We start from the raw sequence: 22743 nt of genomic DNA on the forward strand, positions 1-22743 counted from the left end.
GGACTGGGGACCCTGAGCAATGGGGGGATGTTGGGGAGGCATAAGTAATCCCAGGATTTGGGATCAGGGAACCTGGACATGTCCAGGGGTCGCCTGGGTAGGAGTACCTGCCTTCCCCCTCACCCCACTCCCCTGCTGACCCCACTCTCCTCCCAAGTCCCTCACTGATGAACCCTCCCCGTGTCCCCTCTGTGTCCTCCAGTGTCCACACTGGTCCCTGTGGCCTCTCCCCAACATGGCCCCCCTGGCTCAGACCCTGGCACTGCTGGCAATGGCCATGGCCACCACGGCTGTCGATGTGATCCCCCTGGACATGGCTCCGGACTCCTTTGATGACCAGTACCGGGGCTGCGGCCCTGCCATGAAGGCGGCATTGCTGACCCTCAGCTGGTCCGAGTTCCAGCAGAACAAGGAGTTTGCTGAGGTTTGGGGAAAGGCTATGGCCACGTGGCAGAGTCGGGGGCCCCCTGAGTCCCCTCTGTCCCCAGACCAGGCCACCGCCATCATGGCCTTCTCAATGACTGACCTCAGAACATTCAATGATGCCGTGCGCGTGGTTGGGCGTTCCCGCCAGGCATACCGAGACAACTTCCACTTCAAAGCGCTGCATTTCCTGCTGACCGATGCCCTGGCCACGCTGAGGGATGCTCAGAATGGGCAGTGTCGGGACGCGTTCCTGAAGGTGTGTGACACCCGGTACGAGACACAGCCAGGTGAAACCATCCGGTTCCATGAATTCAAGTCAGTGTTCCCGAGCAAACAAATTGGCGAGTGCCCTGGTGAGACAATGATTGAGGTGCACACGTGCCATGGTGTGGAAATCCAGTTTTTCAGCGAACAGCCGGAAGAGAAGGTGGTGCTGATCCCACCCTTCGAGACCTTCAAGGTCACCCAATACACTCGGAAAGGGGACAAGACACAGATCCAGCTCCAGTCTACCGGGACCTACAGCAAATACAACTGCGAGTGGCTGGGAGGTGACACTACAGGGGACAACCTGGGGGAATGGGGAGAGCCCTGATAAAGCACAGGGGACAATGACGCTCACTGGGGATGGGGGACTGGGACACACACAGAGTGTGGGGGGACAAGGATACCCTGGGCTGGGGAGACCAATTCTGGGGACACCAATTGTGGGCAGAGGGACAGGAACTCACATGACAGGGCACAGGGATAGGGACCCCCCCCACTTCCAGGAGGGAACAGGGACAGGAACACCTGTGCCAGGGGACAAGAGATGGGGACAGGGACAGAGACAGGGACCCCCCAGAGTACCAACTCTGTCCCTCTCTGATAAGTGCAGTGCTGTGGGGATGGGTGCTGTGTACAGAACATGGGTGGGCCAGGACCCCCAATGGCACTCCCTAAAACCCTGTAACCCCCCATGGCAATCCCTGACTCCTCCTGACCCCTGTCACTCCTAAGCCCACCAAGACCCCACCCCCCCCCGACACCCTGTCACCTCATGGACCCATCTCTCCAGTAACCCCAAGCCTCCATTATGGCAAATCCTGACTCCTTCACTCCCCTCATGGTCCCCCTGATGCTCATCTTTGTCCCTTAGGTGGGAGTGTCCCCAGTGCCCCCTTCCACGTTGGAGTGCTCCTGCTGGCCTCCACTGCCCTGGCAGGGGCCCTCGGAATCCTCTGAGCCAGGAGGCCACCGAGGTCACTGCGGTTACCATGGCAACCATGGCCACCATGGCACCGAAGTCACTGTTGTCACTGTGGCCACCATGATCATCAAGATCACCATGACCCCTAGAGAAACAAGGTCACCAAGGCTACCAAGGCCACTACTGCCACTATGGCACCGTGGTAGCTATTGCCACCATGAGGTAACTGCAGCCATCATTGTCACTGTGGCACTGCGGGCACCACAGCCGCTCTGGCCACCATGGTCACTGTAACCACCAAGGCCACTGTGGCCACCTTGATCACCAGGACTCCTTGAGCCACAAAGTTACAACAGCCCCTGTTGCTACTGTGGCCACCAGTATCAATGTGCAAAGCAATTCTCTTAAATACTTCTCTCAAAATAAATCCATTGAATAAATCTGACAAAGCCAGAAAAAAGTGGCAATTCTTATACAGGGCTCAATGGCACTCTTAAGAACAACACCTGTGGGAACGTCTCTTTCTCTCAGCCTCGAGGAGGATCCTTGGAAAGCATCCCCTTTCCCAGGGCAGGAACCCCACACACATTTCATTTCAAACATGAATAGGGGAGAGGAGTCTCTGTCTGAGAGTGGGTTCGACATTCCTAGGGCCAGATGATGGACAGCCAGGTACAGCTCTGGTGCTTCACCCTCAGTTGTCAATTTGGGATTGGTAATTTGGGCTGGTTTTAGCCCGATTCAGCACCAAAATCAGCACAAAACCCCTCTCAATGCAGCTACGATTTTCACAAACTGGGCATTGTTCCTTGGCCACTTTCCAGGCATAGCATCCTGCACTTCAGGCAGACCTTAAAGGCTGGTAATTGAGAGATTCAAGAGGGCAAGGGGAGGTCCTGTCTCTGGGGAGGGACAGTCCCCGGTGCCAGTCCAGGCTGGATGGGACCTGATAAAGCAGCTGTGGGGAAGAACCTGGGGGTCTGGTGGGTGACAAGTGAGCTGGCTGTGTGTCCTAGGACCAGGAGGCATCAAGGAGGGTATCAGGAGGGATGGTTAGTACCCCTCAGAGTGTTTGTACCCCTCTGCCCTTCCCAGTGAGGCACATCAGGAGAGCTGTGTCAAGCTCTGCCCAGTGCTATGTCCAGTTCTGGGCTGCTGTGGATGCAATCCTGGGCTCAGGGATGGTGCTGCCTGAGCTGGGAGGTTGGGCCAAGTGCCCTCTCTGGATCCTTCCAGCCTGACCCATTCTGGGATTTGGGGATTCTGGCAGTTGTGGTTCAGGAGTTGTCCACTGGAGGGCAGCCGTGGGTGCGGGAAATCAGCAGCACTGCGCATGCACTGCCCCCAGCTGCAGTTTCAGGTGCCAACAGCAGGAGGCAGCACGAGCTGCTGACACTGCCGAGCACCCGCCCTGTCCCATCGCAGCCCCGAGGGCTCTGCAATGGTTTGGGATGGTGCCACCTTAAAGCCTGTCCGGTGCCAGCCCTGACATGGGCAGGGACATCTTCCCCTGGGCCAGACTGCTTCATGATCTGCGCAGCCTGGCCTTGAACCCTTCCAGGAGTGGGACAGCCACAGCTTTGTTATAGATGGGTAACATGATGTTTGGCTCTCACAATTTAGGGATGAATATTGTTTGTATGTTAAGAGAAGTTTAGTTTTTATGGTTATTTGATTGTGGTTTGTTTTTTGGACAACCGCATTTATTCTCCTAGTCTCCTTTCCTCCCTCTGTATTCTTGCCACCAGATGGCCCTGGTTGTCAGGAGTGGTTAGGAAGATGTGGAGGGAGGGCATTTACCTGTGCCCCTTGTACAGGGCAGATGGGAATGGGAAAAATTTTTTCTGGGGAGGTGTGGCATGACAACACCTCACCTCCAATCAGACAGCAGGAAAGTCTCCACCAAGGGACAGCAAGGAAGAGTCAGCTGGAAGACTTTGGGAGGAGCCAGGGCTGTAGAAGGAAAATGTTAGAATATATATGACTTCTTATGGATGTGTATTTGGCTGATGCAACACCAGGAGTATAAGAGGCAGAGCCACCATTTTGTGGATGAGACTCTGGCTGAAGCTAAGCACACTACTTAGGATTCAAAAGAAATTTTTTTGCTCTCGAACATTTGAGCAGAAAAATTCACCTTCGACAGAGATTTCCTTGCACAAAGGAGTCAGAAGTGTTCTGTCATTTTGTTCATGATCATAGGGTGAGGCCATGGGGAATTTCCTCATGAAGTGTCTCAAATTGCTGGACGATGCAGCCTCCTTTTTATCCTAGTTTCCCAGCCATATCTTCCTCTCCCTTTCCCCATTGGTGAGGTAGTTGGAAGGTGCAGACTTCCTAATCCAGCCACCGCACAACCCCCTTGCTATGCACCACTCCCTTCCGTAATACAGACACATGACCATTAAAATGAGCTTTAACTTCACCGTGGGTGGGGAAATTAAAATTCATAAGCCTGTTATTTCTTTGTTCATCTTCTTGAAATTCAGGAATTTTGCAGGACCTTCTCTAAGCAACAGTCTGTGTCAATGAAGAACGTTTTCTGAAACTGATAGCTTCTCAGTCACTTCCTTCCCATCACCACAGCACTGCCTTTATCAGAGAGGGACAGGGTTGCAACACTGTGGAGGTCGCTGTCTCTGTCACTGTCCCTTGTCCCCTGGCAAAGGTGTTCCTGTCCCTGTTCGCTCCCCGAAGTGGGGGTCCCATTCTCTCTTCCTTGTCATGGGTGTTCCTGTCCCTGTGCCCACAATGGGTGTCAGATCTGTTACAGAGCAATGCCTGATATGGTTTCAAAAGAATTCTTTGAATTCAAAACCATCACCTCCAAGCATCACTGAAAGAGGAAACACTCCTGGGAATTACTGGCAAATGGCTTTTCTGAGCTACCATGCCAACATGGGCTCAGGTATTTCCTGCTGTCGGTGGATCACTTCTTGGAGGTCCAGAAATTCTCCTGCCCCACCAACAAGGCCAGGAGTCACCCAGGCACTCCCACAAGAGATCAAGCCCAGACTCAAGGTACCTGCAGGGATGTCATCTGATAGGGGACCCCATTTTGTATCTGAGATGTGGCAGCAACTCAGTGAGGCATGGGGAGTGGGACTGGGGGGAATTGGGGGAAGATGGAACAGTGAGATTGGGGTTGTGGGGTTTGAGCAATAAGAGAGAGAATAGAAAGTGTCAGATCCCTTAAAGATGTAGGATTGAGCTTAAAATGTATGGGTAAAAGCAAGGAAAGGCAGTAGAAGTGTGGGTACAGAAGATGAACATGGTCGGAGTCCATGGAGAAACAGATAAAGGAACTCCAGTGAGGCTCTTTTGCAAGTTCTTGACCACAGAAGGAGCAGTGCTTGCAAAAAGAAGAAGTTGCAGGAAAGGTCATCTGGCATATTGGGGCAATCAGTGAAAACCACACGCAGAAAGCCTTTGGATGACGCTCTAGTACCATAAATGGACTTCCAGAAAGTGGCAGAACCATGCAAATTATTTCCAGAGAAAGTGATGCATCTGTATTAGCTAAGAAACCCCTTCTAAGAAATATTTATAATTGTGGTGGATAAATACCCCATGGCAAAGTCCCCCCTGAGCTGCAGGACCAGGAGAGATCAGCTGAGTCCCAGCTGATCAAGAATTCCGGCTTTCTGATACCTCCAGTTCCATCAGGGAGTTCACTCCACCCAATTTTGGTGTCAGCGGCTGGAGGACAATGGGGTCATATGGAGGGGGGACATGGGACTGGATTTGCCGGGTGGGGCCATGGGGACTCCAGGGGGGTGTTGTGGGGGCAAGGAGTGACCTCTCAATTTGGGTTAGAGTACTGGGGTGACACCAAAAGGGTCAAGGGAGTGGAACTGGGGTCTGGGAGGGGGCTGTGGAGGACAGTGGGGGCTGAGGGAGTGGCTTTAGGGATTCAGTTGGGGTTTGTAATCAGCCCGGCACTCCAAGAAAGTTGCAGAGGATTTGGAGCAGGATTGAGGACCAGGGGAGCACTGGGGGAAAATGGAAGGGTAAACATGGGACTGGGATTGGCACAGGGGGCTGGTGGGGCACTGAGGGGACACTGGGGAGATCAGAGATTGTTCCCAGGGTTTGGGCTGGGGAACTGCAGAGGGGCTGGGGTGACACTAAGGGGGAAGGGACATGGGACTGGGAGTGGGGTTGTGGGGCTAGTGGGCACAGGAATGACACTGGTGGGCTCACAGCAGTGGGGTCCAGGGAGGGCTTTCCTGGCCATATCTCCCACTCCCCTTCCCCATTGCCTGAGGCATTTGGAACGTGCACACTTCCCAATCCATCTACTGAATGTTCCCCTTGCTACGCACCCCGCCCTTCTGTAGCACTGACACATGACCATTAAAATGAGTTTTGACATCACCCTGGGCAGGGAAATCATTATCCATTAGCCTGTTATTCCTTTGTTCTTCTTCTTGAAATTCAGGAATTTGGCAGGACCTTGTCTGAGCAGAAGTCCATGTCAATGAAGAACATTTTCTACAACTGACAGTTTCTCCAGTCACTTCCTTCTCTACAACTCCCAGGCCTCATCAAACACCAGATTCACACAATCTATTTGTGAAGCAACATTCCTCTTATTCCTTTCCAGGTTGAATTAATTGGGATGTGGAAATAGAGTTTGTTGGGTTTAAATCCTGAATATGTGGGTATTCACAGGATTTGGGAGAGAATGCAAATTAATGAATAGACAAAGAAGTATGGGGCATTTAATGAAATGTTGGGGGGTGGGGAGTAGGTAGGAATTTTCTATTTGTCTTCTCTTCCTCTTTTTTTCCTTATTTCCACCCAGGGAAAATGGCAGTGGTGTCCTTGGTGGCTTTGGTTGCCTCTTTTCTCTGGAGGTCACTGTGGCTCTGGTGATTGTGGAGACCACAGTGACATTCCTTACCTCATGTCTCACACAATTCTGGTGGCCACTGCCAGGGCTGTAGTGGCCAGGAAGAGCCCTCTGAGGTGAGTGGGGGCCCTGGGGACACTCCCACCTGGGAGGAAAAAGAGGGGGATGAGTGGTTCATGAATGTGAGGGGGTTGAGGCGGGTCAGAGAGGGATCAGGGATTACACTGGTATGAGGAGGCGTTGAGGGACCATGAAGGACCGTGATCTCTCCTGGTGCTGCACAACAGAGGGGACTTTGCCACATAGAATCTATCCCTCCTAATTATACATATTCATTCAAATGGGCTCCTTAGCTAATAAAAACCAGCACTTTTCCCGTAAATAATTGGCATGGCTCTGACTCTTTTGGGAAATAATTTTTATTGTCCTGGAGAGTCATAAAAATGGGGTTTCTGGGGGTCATTTCATTGAGTGCTCCAACATCTCCAGATGACCTTGCCTCAAACTTTCGCTTTGGGCAGGTGCAGCTCCTTCTGAGTTTCAGAATTTGTCAAAAACCCCACTGCAGTTACTTTTACCTCTTTCTGCACTGCTTCCAGAAACTTTTATTGTCCTGTGTAAATACTTTTACAGCCTTTTATCATTTTTGGCAGTCAGATTTTAAGCTCTATCCAGCATCTAAAGTATGTGGGGGAAAGCCACACTATGAAAAGCCGAGTGTTCAAAAAGTAGTCTTGAAACTTGATTGGAATAAAGGGACAGAGTTTCCACAGCCATATTCCCTGTGGGGTTTCTCGCTCAAGGATTCGGAGAGCGAAGCCTCCTTTTATCCCGTACTACCGGCTGCATGTTGCCCTCTCCCTTTTCCCATTGGCTGTGGTACAGGGAAGATGCAGCATTCCCAAACCACCTACTCCATATCCCCCTTGAAGCTGTCATTTTCTCCCAAAGTTCAGAAGTTCAGGCTGTCTGGGTTATGGAATAGACTGTGTGGGGAACAATTTCTCTTATTAGATGAATGTTCAGGACTTCAAACTTTCTGGTCAAGCCACTAGGGTTCTATGGCCAACCACATGTGTTCTGGTGTAGAGATATAAAGACCCATTTTGAAGACACTGACAAAAATTTTTCGTAAAAATCCTCAAATTTCCGAGTAGTTTTTCAAAGACATCATCACCCATCTTTCCTATAAAATCCATCCCTGTGACAGTGATGACGCCCTGGCACAGGCTGCCCAGAGAAGCTGTGGCTGCACCATTCCTGGCTGTTTCCAAGGCCAGGCTGGGCAGAACCTGGAGCAGCCCAGCCCAGGGGAAGATGTCCCTGCTCATGGCAGGGCTGACACTGGATGGGCTTTAAGGTCACTCCATCCCAAACCATTGCAGAGCCTCCGGGGCCAGGATGGGGCGGGGCGGGTGCTCAGCAGCGCCAGCATCTCGTGCTGCCGCCCGCTGTTGGCACCTGGAACTGCAGCTGGGAGCGGTGCATGCGCAGTGCTGCTGATTTTCCATGCTCGCTGCTGCCCTCCGGTGGACAATTCCCAAACTGCAACTGCCCGAATCTTCACATCCCAGAATGGGTCAGGCTGGATGGACCCACAGTGGGCATGTGGCCCAACCTCCCATCTCAGGCAGCGTCATCCCTGAGCACAGGATTGGGTCCAGGATAGCCCAGAACTGGGCATGGCACCGGGCAGAGCTGGATACGGCATTCCGAATGTGCTTTCCTGGGCAGGGCAGAGGGGCATGAAAATTCCCTGACTTCCTGACCCTGCTCTTCCTGATACCTCTTGGATCCCTGCTGGCCCCAGGCCACACAGCCAGCTTCACTGGTCACACACCAGCACTCCTAGGTTCTTCTCCGCAGCTTTTCCACCTAATCCTTCCCAGCCAGAGATGGCACTGGGGACTGTCTGTTCCCAGGGGCAAAACCTGCCCTTGCCCTCTTGAACCTCCCAGTTTCCAGCCTTTAAGGTCCTTTGAAGTGCAGGACGTGGAAGGATGCTCTGCCTAGAATGTGGTCAAGGGACAATGGCCCATTTGTGGCCATCAGGTCAACATTGAGAGAGGTCTTGATCTAATTTTGATGCTGAATGGGGCTAAAACCAACTCAAATCATCAACTTCAAGTTGACAACTGAGGGTAAAGGACTAGAGCTGGGCCTGGCCATCCATCATCTGACCCTGGGAACATTTAGTCCTGTCAGACAGAGATTCCTCTTCCCTATTCTGCTTACAATGAAAGTGTGTGAGGTTCCTTCCTTTGGGAAGGGGATGCTCCCCAGTGATGCTTCTCGAGGCTGAGAGAAAGAGATATTTGCATGATTGTTGGTGTGGGGACTGACATTGAGCCCTGTTTAGGAATTGTCTCTCTTTGCTGGCTTTGTCAGAATTAATTACCAGAATTGTTTTGATTGAATTTTTTATTACAATTGTTTTGCACAGTGGTCTTGGTGACCACACTGGACAGGGTGGCTGTGGTAGCCTTGTGACTGAGGGTGTCTTGGTGATTATGGTGGACACAGCTGCCGCAGTGTCCACAGTGACCTGTGGTGACCTTGATGGCCTCATGGCGCAGTGGATCCTGGTTGCCACTGCCAGAGCTGTGGTGGTCAGGAGTCCTCCAAGGTGGAAAGGAGGCCTGCGGACACACTAACCTGTGGTAAAAAGAGGGAAATCAGTTGGGCCATAGGGGCAGTAAGTGGTGAGGGATAGCCATAATTGGGGGTTAAGCTTGACAGGAGAGATGGGGGCATGAGTGTGACAGGGTGACAGCGAGTTGTGGGGGGATACAGGAGGATACAGGGGCGAGAGAGTTCAGGGGAGTCATGGTGGGCTTAGAGGTGACAGGATTCACTGGTATTTAGAGATTGCCATAAGGGTTTACAGGGGGTTACAGGGTTTCAGGGAGTGCCATGGAGAGGTCCTGGTCCATCCTTTTTCCATACAGAGGGCCCATCCCCACAGCACTGCCTTTATCAGAGGGACAGAGTTGGTACCCTGGGAAGACCCCTGTCTCTGTCCCTTGGCCCCTGGCATGGGTGTTCCTCTCCCTGTTCCCACGCAGAAGTGGGAGTCCCTATCCCTGTTCCCTGCCATGTGAGTTCCTGTCCCTGTGCCCACAATGGGTGTCCCCAGACTTGGTGTCCCCAGCCCAGGGTATCCTTTACCCCCAGACACTGTTGGTGTCCCTGTCCCCCATCCCCAGTCAGTGTCATTGTCCCTTGTTCCTTATCATGGCTATCCCCTTTCCCCCAGGTTGTCCCCTGTAGTGTTACCTCGCAGCCACTCGCAGTTGTATTTGCTGTAGGTCCCGGTAGACTGGAGCTGGATCTGTGTCTTGTCCCCTTCCCGGGTGTATTGTGTGACTTTGAAGGTCTCAAAGGGTGGGATCAGCACAATCTCAGGTTCTGGATGTTCACTGAAAAACTGGATTTCCACGCCATGGCATGTGTGCACCTCTAGCATTGTCTCACCAGGGCACTCGCCAATTTGTTTGCTCAGGAACACCGGCATGAAATGACCAAACCGGATGGTTTCACCTGGCTGTGTCTTGAACCGGGTGTCACACACCTTCAGGAACGCTTCCCGACACTGCCCTTTCTGAGCATCCCTCAGCGTGGCCAGGGCATCGGTCAGCAGGAAATGCAGTGTTTTTAAGTGGAAGTTGTCCCGGTATTCCTGCCTGGAGCGCCCAACCACATGCACGACATCATTGAATGTTCTGGGGTCAGTCATTGTGAAGGCCATGATGGCGGTGGCCTGGTCTGTGGACAGAGGGGACTCAGGGGGCCCCCGACTCTGCCACTCGGCTGCAGCCTTTACCCAAACCACAGCAAACTCCTCATTCTGCTGGAACTCAGAGCGGTTGAGGGCCGGCAATGCCACCTTCATGGCAGGGCCACAGCCCTGGTACTGGTCATCAAAGGAGTCTGGGGCCATATCCAGGGGAATCACGTCGACAGTCATGGTGGACATGGCCATTGCCAGCAGTGCCAGGATCTGAGCCAGAGGGGCCATGGCAGGGAGAGGCCACAGAGAACAGTGTGGACACTGGGGGACACAGAGGGGACATCAGGGAGACACAGGGAGGGTTCATCAGTGAGGGACTTGGGAGGACAGTGGGGTCAGAAGGGGAGTGGGGTGAGGGGGAAGGGAGGCACTCCTGCCCAGCAGACCCCTAAACATGTCTGAGTACCCTGATCCCAAATCCTGGGCTTACTTATGCCTCCCCAACATCCCCCAGCCCCACAGACCCCAATCCCACAACACCATAGCTACCAGAAGCCCAATCCCACACCTGACTACAAGTTTCCTCAGCCCGAGCAGAATCCTGACCAAAATCCTGGGGTCACTCCCCGAGACCACCCGTGTCCCCCTCAGCTGGTTCCCAGACCCCAATACTACTACCATTCCCGAAATTCTTTGGTGTCACCCCAGAACCTCAACCCAAATCCAGGCATCATCCCCAGCCCCAAAAGTGTCTCCCAGCGACCCATGACTCCAGTCGCACTCTCACCATCCCGTGTCCTCCCTCATTTTACCCAGAAACCCCCATTACCCAATCCCAGACCTGTGACTGCCCCAGTATCCCCCCATGTCCGCAATCCCAATCCCTCACTCCCATGTCCCCTCAAGGAGTCCTCCCACACTCACCCCTCCACAATACCAAAATCAGCTGGAGTGAACTCCCTGATGGATATGGAGATAGCAGAAAGCCAAAATTCTTTATCAGCTTGGACTCACAACAGATCTCTCCTGGTCCTGCACATCACGGGGAAATTTGCCATGCGGTATTTATCCACCATAATTATAAATATTCATTAAAATGTCTCCCTTAGCTAATACAGAAACTGTACTTTTCTCGTAAATCATTTGCTTTGATCCACCTCCTCCAACAAGTCCTTTTATTGTCCTGGAGAGTCATAAAAACGGGGCTTCTGGGGCTCTTTTTCACCAAATACTGTGATACCAAAGGAACTGTTCCTGGAACAATTTCTTTGCACAGGTGCTGTTGGTTCCTGTTACAGAACTTGCCAAAACCCCACTGGAGTTCCCTTTATCTGTTTCTCCTCAGGTTCTAGCCATGATTTTCATCCTCTGTGCACACCTCTCCCTCCTTTTATCATTTCTGCCAGTATGTCTTCAGGCTCTGTCCAGCACCTTCAGGGGAAGGGAAAATTTCCATTCTCTCTGGTATTTGTCACTTTGTGACAGAAAATTTCTAGTCCTGTCATCATCCATGCTACCAGCCAGGATCTCCAGGAACTCAAAACAGGAAAGAGCACTGGGCAGAACTGGACATGGCGCTGGGCAGAGCTGGACATGGCACCAGGTAGAACTAGACATGGCACTGGGAAGAGGTTGGCACAGCCTTGAGCACAGCTGGAAATGGCTCTGAACAGAACTGGGCACAGCACACTTGATGTGCCTCACTGGGCAGGGAGAGGGGCACGATCACTACCTGACTTCCTGGCCTTGCTCATCTGAGTGTCCTCCAAATCCCTCCTGGCCCCAGGCCACACGGCCAGCTCCACTGGTCACCCAGCAGCACCCCCAGGTCATTCCCCAGAGCTGCTCCAGCAGGTCCCCATCAGCCAAGCAGGGCACTGGTGCTAAATTGAGCTAAAACCAGCCCAAATCACCAACCCTGAACTGACAATGGAGAGGAAAGCACCAGAATTGGGTCTGGCCATCCATTACCTGACTATGGCAATGCCCAGTCCCCTCTCAGACAGAAATTCCTCTCCCATATTCATACTTGGAAAAAAATATGTGTGAAGTTCCTCCCTCAGGAAGGGGACACTCCCCAACAGTCCTCCTCAAAGGTGGGAGAAAGAGACATTCCCACAAGTGTTGGTATGGGGAGTGACAATAAGCCCTGCTAAGGAATTGTCACTTTTGATTGGCTCTGTCTGAATTACTTCATGGAATCATTTTGGTAGAATTATTAAATGGAGTTGTTTTGATAGAATCATGTAATAGATTTGATTTGACACAATATGTTAAAGAATGTGAATTGACTAAACCGGACCTTCAGGCCACACTGTGCCTGGAATTGGACATCATGCACACCCCAGAACACGTGGTGACACTGCCCTTTCTCAGCATGCCTCAGTGTCACCAGTGCATCAGTTAGCAGGAAATGCAGTGTTTGGAAGCAGAAGTTGTTCTGGTATTCCTGGCAGGAGCATGAAGCGGCACACCAGGCTGCATTGAAGTCCTTGTAAATGTCCTTTGTTGTGTAGGCCGTGAGAGTGACGGTCTGGGCTGGAGATGCCAGAGGGGACAGTGGGAACCCCTGCTTTGCCAATGAGCCTCGGCCTTCACCCAGGTCTGGGTGAAGAAGAGAGGATTCACCTGGAACTCAAAGTGGCTGAGGGCTGGCAAGGCCGTGATAATGGCAGGGCCGCAGCCCTGGTGCTGGTCATTGAAGGAGTCCTGGGTTCTGTCCAGGGACACAACCTTGATGGCTGCAGTGGTCACTGTCATTGCCAGCAGTGCCAGGGGTCGAGCCAGGAGAGCCATGGCAGGGAGGTTACTGGGAGCAGTGTGGGAAACTCGGGGACAAAGTGGGACACATACTGAGGGGACACTGAGGACACACGGGGGTACATGGGAAGGGTTCCTCTGTGAGGGGCTCAGCATGGCCACTGAGCTCCAACCAGATGAACTTTAGAACAGTGGCCATTTATTCTCATTTCCTAGGAGGCCTGGGACATGATCCTTTTGTTTTCCTATGCAGTGAATCTTTTTGTCAGTGCCATGATTGCCTTTAGCAGATTTTTATGAATGGTGATCTGTACTCTATATATTTCAGCCTGTATTTAGCAGATAACCAGTAATAGTCTTAATAAAAGAATAGCCTTACAGATGGGAACTGCTTTAACATGTATGCATTACATAAAAAACAAAAGAAGAGGGAGATGTGTAAGCCCAGACCACTACAGAAGCTCACATGGGGAGCACGGCAGACCTTGCAGCCCTGGTACAGTGAAATCCATGAGAGAGAAAAATTCAATAAAAAACAGAAGTGAAGACATCATATCGGGTAACTCTGACCCTCTGACGCTGACCACTCTGAGTAAAGAAGAGATGACAGGGTCGTTGCTGGTGAAACAGACAACAAGGACAATACCAGTGAAAGAAGGATAATTGAGAAGATTGTGTTTTTAAGGGCACTGGAGCAAAGGGGTCCAAGTAGAAAATTTCATATGAACATAGTGAGCTATAAATCCTGGTAAACTGGTGTAATAAATGGCTTTGCTTTGCTGGCATTGCAGAGTCCATGTCTCTCAAACCCCACACCCCAGTCGCCCAGTCCCAATCCCAATCCTTTTTTTATTCTTCTAGTGTCGCCTTGGTGCACCCCAGGATCTCATTTATACTCCCAGACATTTGTAGCCCTCTTGTGACCCCTGGTTGCTCAGGAACCTCAACCAAATTCCTAAAGCCACCCCGTCATCTGCCCCCAACCATTCGCCTTGGTCTTTTCCCAGATGCCAGTCCTACTCACAGTCCTGTTACCCATTTCATGTCACCCCAGGATCCCAACCCAAATTCAGGGACCAACCCCTGACCCTGCAATGTCAGCCTGGAGCCCACCATGACCACAGTCTACAATCCCAGTCCCATGTCCCTCCACAAGTGTCCCATGGAGTAGTCCCAGCCACCAATATCGAAATCAGCAGGAGCGAACTCCCTGATTGAAGTGGAGGCAGCAGAAAGATCGAATTCTTTATCGGACTCACAGCAGATCTCTCCTTGTTCACATCAGGAAGGGACCTTGTCAAGAGAAACTGTTAATCCTAATTATAAATATTCATCAAAATGGGCTTCTTAGCTAATACAAAACCAGCACATTTCCCGTAAATAATTGGAATGGCTCTGCCTCTTTTGGGAAATAATTTTTATTGTCCTGGAGGGTCATAAAAATGGGGTGATAGGAGGTGGGATTCACTAAGTGCCCCAATATGCCAGATGACCTTGCCTCAAACTTTTGCTTTTGCAGTGACTGCTCTTTCTGTGTTACAGAACTTGCCAAAAACCCCTCACTGCATTGCCCTTTATCTCTTCCTCCACCGGCTCCAGCAACCGTTGCCCTTCTGTGTACACATTTTACATCCTTTTATTGTTTTTTGCTCGTTCTTTTTAAAGCCCTATGCAGCACCTGCAGGAGAACTCAAACTTTCTATTCTCTCTCTTATTGCTCACCCTCCAAGACCCCAATCCCACAGACTGATGTCCCTCCAGTGCCACCCAGTCCCACTCCCCACTTCACACTGAGTTGCTGCCACACCTCAGATACCAGTTGGAGTTCCCTATCAGATGACATCCCTGCAGGCACCTTGAGCCTGGGTATGGAACTCTTGGAGGAGTGCCTGGGTGACTTTCCTGGCCCTGTTGGTGTGGCAGGAGTACTTCTGGACCCGCCAAAAAGGGATCCACCAACAGCAGGAGATACCTGAGCCTTTGTTGGCATGGTAGTTCAGAAAATCCATTTGCCAGCAATTCCCAGGAGTGTTTCCACTTCCAGTGATACCTGGAGGTCATGGTTTGAATTCAAAGGGTTCTTTTGAAGACATATCAGACATTTCTCTGTAACAGACCTCAGAATTTTCTCCTATGGACACTGAGGATCTGAGGCTGCAGTCCTGTGCCCTTCACATCAATGCCCCAGAGCTTTGCTGGCCTTTTTCTCCTTTACAAATTGCAGCATCAGCTGGGGAGGGCCTGACCAGGTTATTGGGAGTTACCTCTCAGCCACTTACCCAGCCACCCTCTTTATTGTGGGCTTCTAGATAAGCAGCCAATTTTCAATCTGCCCAACTCTATCCAGGCCTCACCTCTGGGGCTGAAATTCCTTTCTCAGGAATTAACACCAGGATGCTTTGTTGCAGAACCTCTCATGCAGCTTTATTGTAAGTTTATTTCCCACAGGGATTTGTCAGTCCTCAAGCTGGTGTGTCCTGGATTGTTGTACAGCCACTTCTTTGGGCAGCTGGGTGGTAAACAGGACACACAGGGACTGCTGCTTTCATTGGTACACAAAAAGCTCAAAGGAGAGGAAATCCCACGGGAGATGCAGACCTGAGGAGCATCTTTAAGTTACCGAATGCCTGTCCTTCCACAGGAGTCCAAATCAAGGTCATTCTGGGGCCTCGTGTTTGAGGGAGCCTTCAGGGCTCCTGTGGGGTGCTCTTCAAAACAACGCGACATCAGCCAGGATTGGCACAGATGAATGTATGCCACAGCAATGACTGTTCTCCTCATCCAAGTGGCCAAGAAATCCAATTTGCGACAAAGGTTTCTGGTATATACTCTGGTCACTGTAACTGCAAGGAGATGTGGAACAAGGGGAGGAGCTCGATGTGTTACAAAGAGCTCTGGAATTGGGAGTGATGAAAAGGGCAAACATAGGAACTCACTTGCCATCTGCTTTGAGCACTGCTCATGCCCATGGAGACATATGGAAACAAAGAAGTCAATTACAGCACGGGGAGCTCCGATTAAATATAATCAAGAATTATTGTCCCTCCTTGATTCCACCCAGCTGCCCAAAGAAGTGGCTCTACTACAATCCAGGACACAGCAGGTTGGGGCTTGAAAAATCCCTGTGGGAAATAGACTTGCATTAAAGCTACACAGTAGGTTCTGTGACAAAGCATCCTGGTGTTAATTCCTGAGAAAGGAATTTCAGCCCCAGAGGTGAGGCCTGGATAGAATTGGGCAGATTGAAAATTGGCTGCTTACCTAAAAGCCCACAATAATGAGGGTGGCTGGGTGGGTAGGTGAGAGGTAACTCCCAATAACCAGGTGTCAGGCCCTCCCCAACTGATGCTGCAATTGGTAAAGGAGAAAAGCACCAGCAAAACTCTGGGAAATCGATGTGATGGGGATCGGTCTGCGGCCTCAGAATCTCAGCGTCCTTAGGACAAAATTGTCAGGCCTGTTAGAGAGCAATGCCTGATATGTTTTTAAAAGAACGGTTTAAATTCAAAACCATCACCTCCAGGCATCACTGGAAGTGGAATCACTCCTGCCTATAACTGGCAAATGGATTTACTGAGCTTCCACACCAACATAGGCTCAGGTTATCTCTTGGTGTTGGTGGATCGATCCCTTTTTGGGGTCCAGAACTTCTCCTGCCACACAAACAAGGCCAGAGCACTCCCCCAGTAGATCATCCCCAGGCTCAAGGTGCCTACAGAGATGTCATCTGATAGGGGACCCCAATCGGAATCTGAGGTAAGGCAGCAACTCAGTGAGAAGTGGTGAGTGGGACTGGGGGGAACTGGGGGAACATGGGACTGTGGGATTGGGTTTGTGGGCACTGAGCAATAAGAGAGAGAATAGAAAGTTTCAGATCCCCTGAAGATGCTGGATAGTGCTTTAAAAAGAACTAGCAAAAAACAATAAAAGGCTGTAAAAGTGTGCACACAGAAGGGCAAAGGTTGCTGGAACCTGTGGAGAAAGCGATATAAGGAACTGCATGAGGGGTATGTGGCAAGATCTGTTACACACAAAGAGCAGTGCCAGCCCAAAACGAAAGTCTGAGGCAAGGTCATCTGGCATATTGGGGCATTTAGTGAAACCCACATCCTGATACCCCATTTTTATGACCCTCCAGGACAAAAAAAATTATTTCCCAAAAGAGGCAGAGTCATGCCAATTATTTACGGGGAAATGTGCTGTTTTTGTATTAGCTAAGAAGTGCATTTTGATGTATATATACAATTAGGATGGATAGATTTTTCTGGCAAAGTCCCCCCTGATGTGCAGCACCAGGAGAGATGTGTTGTGAGTTTGAGCTGATCAAGAATTCCGGCTTTCTGCTACCTCCAGTTCAATCAGGGAATGCACTCTGGCCGATTTTGATATTGGTGGCTGGGGGAATTCCATAGGACACTTGTGGAGGAACATGGGACAGGGGCTGTAGACCGTGGTGATGGAGGGCTCCAGGCTGACATTGCAGGGTCAGGGGTTGGTCCCTGAATTTGGGTTGGGGTCCTGGGGTGACATGAAATGGGTAACAGGGCTGGAAGTGGGACAGTGGGACTGGGGTCTGGGAGAGGGCCAAGGCTGATGGTGGTGGGGGGGCAATGGTGACTTTAGGAATTTGGGTGAGGGTCCTGAGCGGCCTGGGGTCACAAGAAGGTTACAAAGGTCTGGGAGCAGAAACAAGATGCTGGGGAGTACCACTGAGACACTGGAAGGGTAAACAGAGGTTTGGGATTGGGACTGGGCAGCTGGTGTGTGGGGATTGAGAGACATGGACTCTGCAATGCCAGCAAAGCAAAGCCATTTATTACACCAGTTTACCAGGATTTATAGCTCACTGTATTCATATGAAATTTTCTACTTGGTCCTCTTTGGCCCAGTCCCCTTAAAAACACAATCTTCTCAATTATCCTTCTTTCACTAGTAATGTCCTTGTTGTCTCTTTGACCAGCAACATCCCTGTCATCGCTCCTCTGGCCAGAGCAATCAGCGTGGAGGTCAGAAGTGTCCAGACATGATGGTCAGAGTGATCAGGAGTTTCCACAGCCATATTCCCTGCAGGGTTTCTCTCTCCAAGTTCTGGAGTTGAAACTTTCTGGTCAAAGCACCAGGGTTCAGTGAAAAACTTCATTTTTGTGGAGCCATAGAGATCCATTTTGAAGACATTGACAACAATTTTTCCCAAAAAAGAATCCAATCCATCTAGTCATTTTTGACAACCCACCTTTCCTATAAAATCCTTCCCAGTGATGGTGGTGATACCCTGGCAGAGGCTGCCCAGAGAAGCTGTGGCTGCCCCATCCCTGGCCGTGTCCAAGGCCAGGCTGGGCAGGGCCTGGAGCAACCTGGACCAGGGAAAGATGTCCCTGCCCATGGCAGGGCTGGCACCAGATGGGCTTTAAGGTGACTCCACCCCAAAGCATTGCAGAGCCCCCAGGGCCTGAATGGGGCGGGGCGGGTGCTCGGCAGTGCTAGCAGCTCGTGCTGCAGCCTGCTGTTGGCACCTGGAACTGCTCACTGCTGCCCTCCTGTGGACAATTCCTGAACTGCAACTGCCAGAATCCGCAAATCCCAGACTGGATCACGCAGAAAGGACCCCCAGTGTGCACCTGGCCCAACCTCCCAGCTCATGTGACATTATCCCTGAGACCACGATTGGATCCAGAGCAGCCCATAACTGGACATGACACTGGACAGAGCTAGACACAGCAATCCTGATGTGCCTCCCTGGGCAGGGCAGAGGGGCACAATCACTTCCTGACCTCCTGGCCCCACCCCTCCTGATGTCCCCTAGATACCTCCTGGCCCCAGGCCACACAGCCAGCTCCACTGGTCACCCACCACCAACCCCATGTCCTTCACCAGATTTGCTTCAGTACGTCTCCCCCAGCCTGGACTGGCACTAGGGACTGTCCCTCCCAAATGGACAGGACCTGCCCTTGCCCTCTTAAGCCTTCCAATTTCCAGCCTTTAAGGTCTCCATGAACAGCAGGATGTGGTAGGATGCTCTGCCTGGAATGTGACCAAGAATCAATGCCCCATCTGTGGCCATCAGGGCTCCGCTGAGAGGATCCTTGTGCTGATTTTGGTGCTGAACTGGGCTAAAACCAGCCCAAATCACCAACTCTGAATTGACAACTGATGCTGAAGCACCAGAGCTGCGCCTGGTCATTCATCAGCTCACCCGGGGAATGTCCAGTCCGCTCTCAGACAGGAATTCCTGTCCTCTATTTCTGCTGGAAATGAAATGTCTTTGAGGTTCCTCTTTTGGGAAGGGGATGCTCCCCTAGGACCCTCCTTGAGGCTGAGAGAAAGAGACATTCGCATGAGTGTTGGTGTGGGGAATGACGTCAAGCCCTGCTTAAAAATAATCACATTTGGCTGGCTGTGACAGATTTATTTAATGGAATTGTTATGATAGCATTATTTAATAGAATTCCTTTGAACAAAGGCCTTGGTGGTCATAGTGGTCACAGTGGCTGTGGTATCCTTGTGGCTCAGGGAGTCCCGGTGATCATGGTGGTCACATTGTCCTTGGTGGTTACAGTGAGCATGGAGGCCAGAGTGGCTGTGGTGGTTATAGTGATCGTGGTGGTCACAGTGGCCCTGGTGGTTTATAGTGCTCATGGGGGACAGAGTGGCTGTGGTGGCCTTAGTAGCTTAGGGGGTCTTATTTCCATGGGAGTCTTGGTGATCTTGCTGATTGTGGTGGCCACAGCAATGACAGTGACCTTGGCATCCATGGTGGCCATGGTTGCCACAGTCAGCACAGTGACCACAGTGACCTCAGTGACTTTGCTGGCCTTGTGGCTCAGGGGAGCCTGGTGGAAACTTCCAGGGATGTGGGGTGAGGAGGAGTTCTCTGAGGTGGAAGAAGGCTCTGGGGATGCTCCAGGGGATGGGAAGAAAGAGGGGGGTCAGGGTGACCATGGAAGAGTAAGGAGGTCAGGGACAGTCATAATGGTGTGTCGGGGGTGACAAGATAGATGGGGGCCATGAGGTGACAGGTGATGAGGTGTTGGGGACTGTGGGATATGGCGGCCAAGGGTGTAAGAGATTTCATGGTGGGCTTAGCAGTGACAGGGGTTAGGGGGACCCAGGGAGTGCCATAGGGGTGGCAGGGAGTGACAGGGGTTCAGGGAATGTTATGGGGCTCCTGGCCAACCCATGTACAGCACACAGGGCCCATCCCCTCAGCACTGCATTTGGTATGGAGGGACAGGGTCAGTATAGGGACATCCCTGTCTCTGTCCCTGTCTCTATCTCTGTCTCTGTCATTTTCCCTAGCCTTTCTTGGCAGGAATATCCCTGTCCCTATCCCCTCCCAGTTGAGGGGTTCCCATCTCAGTGCCCTGTCATGGATGTTCGTTTCTCCATGCCCACAACGGGTGCCCCCAGATTTGGTGTCCCCATCATGGGATGTCCCTGACCCCAAACTCTCAGTGTGTGCCCCCATAGTTAGCAGGGAGTGTCCCCAAACCCCATGAGTCCTGTCATGTGTGACCCCAGCCAACAGTGGCTGTCCCCAAGACTGGGTGTACCTGTCCCCACACTGTCAGTGGGTGTCCCCTGCACTGGGTATCCCTGTGTTTCTCTCCAGCTGTGGTTGTCCTTGTCCACCCACACACTGTGGGTACCCTTGTACCCCTGTCCCCCATCCCCAGTGAGTGTCATTGTCCTCTGAGCCTTATCATGGGGGTCCCCATGCCCACTGTGAGTGTCCGCATCCCCCCAGGGTGTCCCCAGTGCTGTCACCTCACAGCAATGCGCAGTTGTATTTGGTGAAGGTCCCGACAGAGCGGAGCCAGATCCATGTCCTCTTCCCATCCCAGATGACTTGGGTGACCTGAAAGGTTTCATATGGCGGGATCAGCACCTCTTCCTCTGTTGGATACATGGAAAACTGCCGGATGTCCACACCATGGCACGTCTGCACTTGGAATATCGTGTCTGTCCCAAAGTGCAGAGCAATCTCTTTACGTGGAGACGTTGATGTGAATTGACCAAACCGGACCCTCTGGCCTTGCCGTGCCTGGAACCGGACATTACGCACACCCCGGAACACCTGGCGACACTGCCCGTTCTGAGCCTGCCTCAGTGTCACCAGAGCCTGGGTCAGCAGGAAATGCAGCGTTTTGAAGTGGAAGTTGTTCCGGTATTCCTGGCTGGAGCGTCCAGCCACGTGTACGGCTGCATTGAAGTCCTTGTAAATGTCCTTCATGGTGTAGACCATGACAGCCACAGCCTGGCCTGGAGATGCCAGAGGGGACACATGGGAACCCCTCTTGCGCCACTCAGCCTCGGCCTTCCTCCAGGTCTTGGCAAAGAGAGGATTCTTCTGAAACTCAAATTTGTGGAGGGCCGGCAATGCCTTGGTCATGGCAGGGCCGCAGCCCCGGTACTGGTCATCGAAGGAGTCCTGGGCCATGTCCATGGGCACCACCTTGATGGCTGTGGCGGCCACAGTCATTGCCAGCAATGACAGGATGTGAGCCAGGGGGACCATGGCAGTGAATGTCCACCACGACCAGTGTGGGAAACTGGAAGACAAAGATGGACACACAAAGGAGACACTGAGGTGGCACCGGGGTACATGGGAAGTGTTCCTCTATGAGTGACTGTGGATGGGAACTGGGTTACACCTGGGGCAGGGTTGAGGGGCAGCTGAGGCCAGAAGACCTGTGGACAAATCCTGGAATGCTGATCTCAAATCCTGAGATTATTCCTGGAATCTCCAGTATCCCTCAGAAACCCAGGACATGAATCTCACTCTCAAGGTCCCATGCCCCCTACAAGTTGTTTCCCCCTAATGACCCCCAGGAACTCAATCCAAATTCTCAATTAACTCCCTGTTCCCCAGCAGTGTATCCAATGACAACAACCCCACTCCTACACTGCACCCCCTTGACCTGACTTTTGTGTGCCCCCCAGTGTCATCCCTTTGCCCACAAACCCCACAACCCAACTCCCAGTCCCATTTCACTTCCCGCCTGGTGTCACTCCAGCCCTCTGCCGTTCCCCAGGTCAAATCCTGGGAACAATCCCTGACATCCCCAGGGTCCCCTCAGTGCTCCAACACTCTCCAGTCCGAATCTCAGTGCTGTGTTAGGCCTTCTGAAATCCCCCCAGTGCTCCCCACGAACTCATTTCTGCTCCCACACCTCTTTAGACCACTTGTGACTCAGGCCACTCATGAACCACACCCAAATTCCCAAAGCCACTCCCTCACCCACCCCAGCGTCCCCCTCAGCCCTCTCCTACACCTCAGTCAAGCTCCCAGTCCCGTGACACTTTTGGTGTCACCCCAGGACCCCAACCCAAATCTGGGGATCAACCCTTGTTTCCACAATGTCATGCTGGAGCTCCCCATGGCCCAGCTCTACAATCCCATGCAACCCCAGTCCCGTGTCCCTCCCTCAAGTGTCCCCAGTGCCCCCCAAAAGCTTGAATTGATATAAGAATAAAGTACACAGGCATTTAGTAGAAAAATCCTAAATTTATGTTTCTAAAGTTGTGAGTAAGAATATGCCTGAAGTAAGTAAGAAACTCTATTGGGTAAGAAGGTGAAGGGTCTATACTACAGAAATGTGGTTGAATACAGTAAGTGAAGAGCTTATGAGTTATAATAGAAGAAAAGGTGTGCACGTGAGTTAGAAGCCCATTGGGTAAAAACATCTGCAGTGCAATGGAAGTGAGTTATGGCGACAGGTTAGAAAAGCAAAATAACGGTCCATTGGATTAGAAAGCTATATAGTGTCTTGAAACAAAGAACTT

At 51.7% G+C, this 22743-nt stretch overlaps 3 protein-coding genes across 3 annotated transcripts in view; 1 reads left to right on the plus strand and 2 right to left on the minus strand.

Annotated features, from left to right (window-relative positions):
* Positions 1-235: 235 nt before the first annotated feature.
* Positions 236-22743, plus strand: part of LOC135442970 (erythroblast NAD(P)(+)--arginine ADP-ribosyltransferase-like) — a 31778-nt gene continuing 9270 nt past the window's right edge. The window contains exon 1 of the mRNA XM_064703237.1: positions 236-646. Coding sequence (XP_064559307.1) covers positions 236-646 — 411 coding nt within the window. The remainder of the gene's footprint in view (positions 647-22743) is intronic.
* Positions 9121-12996, minus strand: LOC135443766 (erythroblast NAD(P)(+)--arginine ADP-ribosyltransferase-like). Its single transcript, XM_064704379.1, has 3 exons — positions 12799-12996; positions 9747-10521; positions 9121-9125 (listed from the first exon to the last, which is right to left on the minus strand). Exons 1-3 carry the CDS (start codon positions 12994-12996, stop codon positions 9121-9123), a joined length of 978 nt encoding a protein of 325 aa, XP_064560449.1.
* Positions 20726-21475, minus strand: LOC135443774 (NAD(P)(+)--arginine ADP-ribosyltransferase 2-like). The gene has a single exon (XM_064704401.1). It carries the CDS (start codon positions 21473-21475, stop codon positions 20726-20728), a length of 750 nt encoding a protein of 249 aa, XP_064560471.1.

This window comes from Zonotrichia leucophrys, chromosome 2 (genome assembly GCF_028769735.1).
Source record: "Zonotrichia leucophrys gambelii isolate GWCS_2022_RI chromosome 2, RI_Zleu_2.0, whole genome shotgun sequence".
Lineage (NCBI taxonomy): Eukaryota > Metazoa > Chordata > Aves > Passeriformes > Passerellidae > Zonotrichia > Zonotrichia leucophrys.